This window comes from Bufo gargarizans, chromosome 3, assembly GCF_014858855.1.
Source record: "Bufo gargarizans isolate SCDJY-AF-19 chromosome 3, ASM1485885v1, whole genome shotgun sequence".
NCBI lineage: Eukaryota > Metazoa > Chordata > Amphibia > Anura > Bufonidae > Bufo > Bufo gargarizans.
Window position 1 is genome coordinate 463458830 of NC_058082.1, and position 9737 is coordinate 463468566.

Genomic DNA, 9737 nt, shown 5'->3' on the forward strand with positions numbered 1-9737 from the left:
TAAGAAATGAAAGTCAGTCCGAAAAATTGGGAAAACTTTGAAAGTGTCCCCAAGTGCAGTCACAAAAACCATCAAGCGCTACAAAGAAACTGGCTCACATGCGGACCGCCCCAGGAACGGAAGACCAGGAGCGAAAAGACCGCCAGGCGAACCGCAAGGCCATCTCTACTACACATTAACTGCTCCAATTGCTATGCTTTATACTGTTAAGGATGGCAGCTCAGGAAAAATGTCCTTTTTCAGGGACGTGTACTTTCTGCTGTAGCTCTGTCCCTGTAACTGCCACGGCTTCTAACAGAGTGTTCGATCAGCTTAGTGAGCGGGACAAAAAAAATAAGGAAAAGAGCAAGCAACAGGTGGCGCTATACAGATATATTCTATTGAATAGCTCACTGGCTATGCTACATTTTTATTTACATGCAACCACAAAATTATTCAGATCCAGATGCTGGCTTGAAAAATTTCGAATTTGTTTTGTAATACAACCCCTTTAAGGTGACAACTCTAGTAAGCCTTCATTCTGTGTATGTTGAAGTCACCCAACAATGAGGTGACACGGTTGACAAGTTCAGACAGGGATCCACTGAATTTAGTTATCTTTGTGGGGAAAACAAATAATCTGGGAGACCTTGTGGGCACTGCTCAACTTCTCAGTCCACACATGTCTAAAATTAATACAAATAAGTCACAGGGGCCTGATGGGATACACCAAAAGCTATTAAAAGAGCTTAGCAGTGTACTAGCAAAACCATTAACAGATTTATTTAACCAATCACTGGTAACAGGAGTCATCTCAAAAGATTGGAAATTAGCAAATGTTGTGCCCATTCACAAGAAAGGTAGTAGGGAGGAATCGGGCAACTATAGGCCAGTAAGCCTGACATCAATAGTGGGGAAATTAATGGAAACCATACTTAAGGAGAGGATTGTGGAACATCTAAAATCCCATGGATTGAAATATGAAAAACAGCATGGGTTTACTTCAGGGAGATCATGTCAAACTAATCTTATTGATTTTTTTTTTGATTGGGTGACTAAAATAATAGACATCGGAGGTGCAGTAGACATCGCTTGTCTAGACTTTAGTAAGGATATTGATTCTGTCCCACATAGAAGGCTTATAAATAAATTGCAGACTTTGAGCGTGCATTACCAGTAGAAAGAGGGAGGTGCTCATGCCGCTCTACAGAGCACTAGTGAGACCTCATTTGGAGTATTGTGCGCAGTACTGGAGACCATACAGTATCTCCAGAAGGATATTGATACTTTGGAGAGTACATGGATTAGTACATGGATTGCAGGATAAAACTTACCAGGAAAGATTAAAGGACCTTAAAGAGGAGCTTTCATTACAATAAAAAATCTAAACTAAGTATGCTGACATGGAGAGCGGCTCCCAGGGATCTCCCTGCACTTACTATTATCCCTGGGCGCCGCTCCATTGTCCCGGTATAGGCTCCGGTATCTTCATATTTTCGGCTCAACTGGGAGGAGACTGTTCTTATTCTCCTGGGCGTCTTCTTCTCCCAGGCTAATCGCAGCACTCAGCTCATAGCCTGGGAGAAAAAAAACTCTCACCCAGGGATAATAAGTGCAGGGAGATCCCTGGGCGCCGCTCTCCATGTCTGTATACTTAGTTTTGATTTTTTTATCGTAAGGAAAGGTCCTTTTTAACATGTATAACTTGGAAGAAAGACGAGACAGAGGGGATATGATAAAAACTTTTAAATACATAAAGGGAATCAACAAGGTAAAAGAAGTAAAAGAGGAGAGAATATTTAAAAGAAGAAAAACTGCTACAAGAGGACATAGTTTTAAATTAGAGTGGCAAAGGTTTAAAAGTAGTATCAGGAAGTATTACTTTACTGAGAGTAGTGGATGCATGGAATAGCCTTCCTGCAGAAGTGGTAGCTGCAAATACAGTGAAGGAGTTTAAGCATGCATGGGATAGGCATAAGGCCATCCTTCATATAAGATAGGGCCAGGGGATATTCATAGTATTCAGTATATTGGGCAGACTAGATGGGCCAAATGGTTCTTATCTGCCGACACATTCTATGTTTCTATGTTTCTATGAGTGGACCCAGAGTGGATTATGCTGAGGCAACCATATATGATTGAACATTATCCTTCAAGGGCAACTGTTTTTAGCAAAGGTTAATAAACTAAGGGTTTGAACAGTCAAAAGACATTTATAGAAAGTAATAGGATGTTATTTTGTAAAGTTTTTATTTTATTGTAGCTGTAGTCAGGTCAGACTGGGGTTCCTTTGGCCCACCAGAGGAAATTATTTGTGGGGCCCAAACCCCATATCATCAATAAAGTCTAATATATTTTAATTCAAAGAAATAAACCATAGCTGCAAGTTATTAGCCTCAAAGGGAGCCCCAAATGTTTTCTTTTTCTCTTGGGTCTTTGGGGCCCACTATAGTATCAGAGGCTGGGCCCATTGTCGGATCCTCTGGTACTCTGGTGGGCCAGTCCAACACTGGCTGTAGTAGTGCATGAACTTACGTTATAATGTCATAGTAATACCTATTTATATGGTCTTGTTATTAATGAAACATTTACTTTTTTTGTATATTTTAGGATTCAGGATTATCCACGTGGCTTGGTGATAAATTGACACCACTGCAGAGTATACCCCATGTAGCCATTGCATTGGTCTTGTGTTTGATGGTCGCTACATTTACTGAATGTACCAGTAATGTGGCCACAACAACACTTTTCCTACCCATCCTGGCATCCATGGTAAGAGTTCTTCATCAAAATATAAAAAAGAACCTGACACCTTTTATGACCTGATTATTAGGATGACTATTTTAGCTAGTGGCTGTCCTTGGATGGGCACATCAGTCAGTCCCCCCCAAAAGCTGGACACTGGTAGCCTATTTTTGTGATTTTTCCATCAATGTCTTTGATGAGACATTTGTTTTAACAATGGGCTGTATAGAAGCAGAATTTGTCCAGCTTCTTCTCTAGAGCACCCCCAGTCAGTACAGTACAGTAAAATAAAGATCTTGTATCCCAGAGAGCTACTTTCCCTAATGAAAATACACGATCGTTAATAGTGTGCTCTTAAAGATTTATTGCATTTTTGTGTGCTAAAAGTGGATAGAAGACAAGCTCTCTTTATATGACCATTGTAAATGGTATGGCACTAATTGAAGGTCATTTAGAAAAACATTGTTATAGAATGTTTTTCTTATCTTTTTGTTCTCTCTTGTTTATCTTCAAGCCATAGTTGTCATATAGTGTAATGTATAACTTTTACAATCCAGCGTGACACATTGTGGGTATGAAATGCATGCGCAGCAGACAGTAGGTTATTGTGATGGGTGCAATGTGTGTCATGCTGGCTTTAGAAACAGTCAGAAACAGAAGAGACATGGACGAGTGCTTCACGATTGTATGGTAATTTAATAAAACACACATCAAGGCGATACACTTCTTACAAAATTGGAAGTGTCTTTAATACATAAAAAATTCTACAAAATAAAGTATCTCCAGTAGCAACAAGTTATCCCCTATACACTGGGCAGGGAATAGGACAGGTTAGTCTTGAGAAGATTATGGATTGATCTCTGGGAACTATTAGGGTAACCAAGCATTAAGGTACATTCGGTTTTATATGTCAGAACATGGTGACAGGTTCCCTTTAAATGGAGCAGCAGTACACATGCATGAGAACCACTTCATGCAAACTCTGGAATGAGGATTAGAACCCCCACTTCTAGTGATGGGATGTGGTCCTTCCAGCCATCATATATTTATCATCTACGCAGTGGGCAGATATACATGGTTTTCCAGTAGGTCGGAGATAACATGTTTTAACCACATAGGTTTTCCCACACATTAAATTAAAAGCATACCACCGGGGTATTGTGTAATTTACTTATCGGTGAGTTATTTGACCTTTTGTAAAGCAATCTGGCCCTTCACATATTTTCTTTGCATAGCGATATTGTCATGAAATTACAACCAAGACCCATTGGATATCCCCTTCTTTCCCCAGGCAGCCCCTCTAAGATGAGCATCGGATCATTTCATGCTCTGATGCTCTCCCTTGCCCTGAGCTAAACCACGAAGAGCATTGCCTTTTCCATTAGGTCCAGCGACGTACCGTGTCTCTGCTAGGCGGAGGCTTCCATCTAGCAGTGTTCCTGGTGACGTCACCGGCACTAATAGGCGGGCTTTAGTGCTGCCCTAGCCTGTAAAACCCCTTTAAGCTATAGGATCAGCTCAATGTAGTCGTGGGTTTTCTACATCTATGTGATTTAGCCTAGGAGTGTAAGCCTGTAAACTATTCAGCGCAGGGTAAGGTAGAGCATCGGAGCATTTCATGCTCCAATGCTCATATCAGAGGGGCTGCCTGGGTGAAGAAGGGGATATGTCTGGGTTCAGCTCTGACACTGTTATCACCTCATCATCCGGGAGGCATTTCAAACAAAAAGGATTGTACAAAATGGAAATTGTAACACCACAGTTTACACACATGGATGCATAAAGACGACCTTCATACTGGATTCAGCGGATGTTCTTCTTTATGTGAATACTGATTGAAGGTGTAAATATCCTCAATTAATATTGCTCCAGCAATTCATTTTAAGTAGTATCATATATACCCAAAAAACTAATCTTCCTTTTTATCCCGTAGGCAAAGGCAATACATCTGAACCCGTTATACATAATGCTCCCATGCACTCTTTCTGCCTCGCTTGCATTTATGTTACCAGTTGCCACACCTCCTAACGCCATCGCTTTTTCATACGGGCAGCTCAAGGTAGTTGACATGGTACGTATCTCATGACTTGCACTAAACCTAAGGAATTAATAATACTAATCTTTATTTATATAGCACCAACATATTTTGCAGCGCTTTACAGTTCAGGGGTTCAGGTACAAACAGTCATAAATAACATAGCAACAGACAAGTCAATAATTGCAACAAGAGGAATGAGGGCCCTGCTCACAAGAGTTTACAATCTATGAGGAGATATGGGTGACCCAAAAGGTAGAAGTGCTCGATTTGAACAGTGTTCCAGGCTCCAGCCAGTGACGTACCTACCATATAGGCAGACCACGCACCTGCTATGGAGCCCGTGAGGAAGAGGGGCCCACAGTGGAGGAGAGGCCCCGCCCCTAATTACTTCTGTCTATCTTTCTAAAGCTAATGGACCTTTGATGATGTCATCACAGGTCCTGTAAGGGAACTGCACAGTGTAAAGTGTAGTTCCCAGGTTAGAACAGTGCATCTGCCAGGACATGTGATGACATAATCTTCAACATCACAGGTCCTGCAGGATGTAGCAAAGAAACTGCACCAAAAATGGTGTAGATTCTAGTTTTGAAAGGTACATCTGCCAGGACCTATGATCACATCATCACAGGTCCTTCAACCCCTAACAGCAAGTTCATAATCAGCTCTTCATTGATCCATACAGACTGGAATGGAATGGTAAGAGAGGTCCTCCACTTATCATCATTTACCCCCCCCCCCCCATGCCCTGTTTTTACTCATTGCTCACTCATGTATAATACTTCAGACAGAAACAGTGACCGCTACCTCATGTACCTCACACACACAGTGACCATAATGTATAACTGACCACATATTTCTGCAAACAATGCATCTATAGTATTATACCTTGTATGTCTCACATCAATACACTGCTCCGTGTGTGTATATATATATATAAATATATATATATATATATATACACATACACTGCATATATTACACAGTATTATAGATGCAATATGTATAGATATAGTATATCCAGCAGTGTACTGATATGTGAGGTACGAGGTATAATAGATGCAGTGTGTACAGATATATATATATATATATATATATATATATATATCTATATATATGTAGTATATATAGCAGTGTACTGATATGTGAGGTAGGAGGTATAATAGATGCAGTGTGTACTGATATGTGAGGTACGAGGTATAATAGATGCAGTGTGTACAGGTATAGAGTAATTACAGCAGTGTATTAACGTGAGGTATGAGGTATAAATTACAGGTCATACCTCATATATCAGTCCACTGCTGTATATACTATATATACTATATATCTGTACACACTGAATCTATTATACCTTGTACCTCACATATTACACTGCTGTATATACTATATACCTGTACACACTGCATATATTATACCCCGTACCTCACATATCAGTACTCTGCTGTATATACTATAAATCCATACACACTGCATCTATTATACCTCGTACCTCACATAACAGTACACTGCTATATATACTATATATCTGTACACACTGCATCTATTATACCTATTTTGTGTGCCAGGGCTGTTTTGTAATCCCAATCCGGCCCTGAAGGCATAAATTATAAAACGCAGCAGCAAGAATAGTTCATGGAACAAAGAGAGAGGGCTGGAATGGGTAGTGGGAAGGGCTATAAACGGAGAATGGGGGCCCAATTTCGATTCTTGCTATGGGGCCCAGTGATTTCTATGTACGCCCTGGCTCCAGCCATCTTGGTAGAATAGTGGAGCACATATAAAGCTGCATGAGCCGGTCAGTAGCCAATATATGAAGTGCTTCTGGATGCGGTGGAGAGTTTGGTGGAGGATCAGGTTCAGGAAATTATATATGGTCTATATATGGAGAGGGTTAGATAAGGGGATGTGATAGGCCACTCTAACAAGATGTGTTATGAAGGAGCGCCTTAAACTGTGTATATTGTGGTTTACTCTAATTTCTTGAGGTACGGTATTCCAGAGAACTGGTGCAGCTTGGGAGAAGTCTTTTAGCCGGGAGTGAGAGGTTTGGATTATGGTGGAAGTCAGTGGTAAGTCATTGGCTGAACAGAGAGCACAAGTAGGGTGGTAGACAAAGATGAGGGAACAGATATAAGGGGTGCAGCACTGTGGTGGGCTTTGTGGGTGAGGACAAGCATTTTCAATTTGATTCTATACTGTATGGGCAACCAGTGCAATGACTAGCACAGGGCGGAGGCATTGGAGTAGCAGTTAGACAGATAAGTGATTCTGGCTGCTGCATTGAAAATAGATTGGAGAGTGGAGAGTCTGGTGAGTGGTAGGCCAATTAATATTGAGTTACAATAATCGAGGCAGAAATGGATCAGGGCGACAATGAGAGTTTTTGTTGTTTCCATAGTGAGAAAGGGGTGGATTCTAGAGATGATTTTGAGACGCAGGCGGCATGAGCAGGCGAGAGACTGAATATAGGGGGTGAAGGAGAGATCAGTGTCAAACGTCACACTCAGACAGTGGGCGTGCTGCCTAGGAATGATGATGGTGTCGCACACTGAGAGGGAGATCAGGTTTTGTTAGGTTAGTAGATGGAGAGAACACAAGATGTTCAGTTTCTAAAAGATTCAGTTTCAGATAGAGAGAGGACTTGATATTAGAGACGGCGGACAGACAGTCACTGGTGTTTTGTAGAACAGCAGGGGTGATATAGGGGGATGAAGTATATAGTTGTGTGTCATCAGCATAGAGATAGTACTGGAAACCAAATCTGCTGATGGTCTGTCCTACTGGGGCTGTGTAGAGAGAGGAGAGGACCTAGGACTGAACCCTGAGGAACCCCAACAGCGAGAGGGAGAGGAGAAGAAGTGGAGCCAGCGAATGATGCACTGAAAGAGCAAGAGAGTAAGAGAGATATGAAGAAAACCAGGAGAGGGCAGTGTCCTTTAGGTCAATAGACTGGATCATGGTGAGTAGGGGATGGTGGTCTACAGCGTTGAAAGCTGCAGAGAGGCCAAGGGGAATGAGCAGAGAGTAGTCACCATTGTGTTTTGCTGTCATGAGGTCATTTGTTACTTTCGTGATGGCAGTTTCTGTCGAATGTAGGTTGTGGAAACCAGATTGTAATGGATCAAGGAGTGAGTGAGCAGGGAGATAGCGTATGAGGCGAGAGTAGACCAAGCGCTCCAGGAGCTTAGAAATTAAGAGAAAATTGGATACCGGTCTGTAGTTAGTTGTGCAGGATGTGTCAAGAGTTTTTTTTTTTTATAATGGAGTAACGATAGAGTGTTTGAAAGAGGAGGGGAAGATACCAGAAGAGAGAGAGAGAGGTTGAAGATTTTTGTTAGGTGAGATAGAGAAACTGGAGTAGGTGTGAGGGAATGGGGTCAGAAGTGCATGTGGTAGGATTAGAAGAAGATAGGAGCCTAGAGACTTCTTCTTCCTTGACTGGGTCAAACATGGACAGTGAGCATGAGGAGATGCGGGGGAAGAGGATCAATGAAACTAAGGAGCTGGGAGCTGATTTCATGCCGGATGTTTTCTATTTTCTCTGAAGTAGGCAGCCACGTCTTCAGCAGAGACGTCTGTGATGGGTGCCTGAACTTTAGGACTGAGGAGGGAGTGAAAAGTGTCAAAGAGTTTTTTTGTGTTGTTGGACAGTGAGGAGATAAGGGTGGTGAAGTATGTCTGTTTGGCGAGGTGGAGGGCAAAGTTATAGGTTCTTAGCATGAATTTGTAATGGAGGAAGTTATCTGGTGTATGAGTTTCTCTCCATACATGTTCAGCACTCCTGGAGCAACGCTGGAGGAATCGAGTTTGCGGTGTAAGCCAAGGCTGCTTTGGTCTGTGTTTGGAGGTTCTGAGAGTAGGGGGCGCTACTTTGTCATTTGTACTTTGTCTGATCTGTCAGATCTAAACTACCTTTATATTGACTACATGTTTGAGGTATTCGGCATACATTTGTGACATTTACATGCCAGATCTGCAGAGTAGATCTTAAAATAGGTACTGTCATTGGAAAATTGCTGCTAATGACACTTGAATGCCTAGGAGGGATACAATACAAAGCTCTAAGATATGAAGTTCCAGAATTATTTCATGAAGAACATAATTGTTTATGAAAAAAGACCAGTCAGTGAGCTTTAAAGTTGCATATGTGCTAAATACGAATAAAAGCTTTTTCTATATAGTTGTCAGATTGGTTTTGCTATGAATTTAGACACATGAAAGACACTGTTATACTTCTATTATGATATGAGATTTTCTTTCTATTTTCTCTGCAGGCAAAATCAGGATTTGTTCTGAATATCATAGGAGTTCTTGTTATCACGTTGGCCATTAACAGCTGGGGATTTTATATGTTTGACCTGGGTAAGTTTCCTACTTGGGCAAACTCCACAGGAAAGCCTTAGAGATTTTGTACTTGGAGAGAACGCATTCACAGAGATGCATAAATGGATGTCTGTCTGGGATTCTTATTTGTTCCTCAAGGATCCTGCCATCCAAATTGGGACTGCTCAGGAGCCTGGACTGAAGTGGAAAGACACAAATTGCTGTGTCTAAAAACAAATTAGAAAAAGTCAAATGCCTTCCTCTGCAGGCTATTTGGGAATATAAAGAAACAGACTGCCGCTGCAGACTGTGCTAGCCATGGAAGAAGCCATGTCTTACACCAGATACCACTATGAAGCGCTATATAAGTAATACATTGTAACAGCATTGTTCATGAATTTAACTTAAAATAAAATTCTACATTTTTACATCTCTTTTATTTTAGATTTAAAATAAACGCTGCCATTTTGCATGCCATAACTGCGCTGTATTCCACGCGAATAGAGATGAATGATTCGATTCTTTATGAATCGATTTCATGACGAAGTTCCTCCCAAAAAGTTTCTTCCCGCATGGATCACTCAAAATGGTAGCCACTAGAGATGAGCGAATTTAAAAAAAAAATTAGATTAGCCGTTACATTGAAAAATGTCTA

The 9737-nt window shown here is 41.2% G+C and overlaps 1 protein-coding gene across 1 annotated transcript in view; it reads left to right on the forward strand.

Annotated features, from left to right (window-relative positions):
- The window catches only part of SLC13A2 (solute carrier family 13 member 2), a 123969-nt gene extending 114461 nt beyond the window's left edge, over window positions 1-9508 (forward strand). The window contains 3 exon segments of the mRNA XM_044286663.1: window positions 2590-2751; window positions 4658-4795; window positions 9034-9508. Of these exon segments, the coding sequence (XP_044142598.1) occupies window positions 2590-2751; window positions 4658-4795; window positions 9034-9162 (429 nt within the window). The 3' untranslated portion in view covers window positions 9163-9508.
- Window positions 9509-9737: the final 229 nt, after the last annotated feature.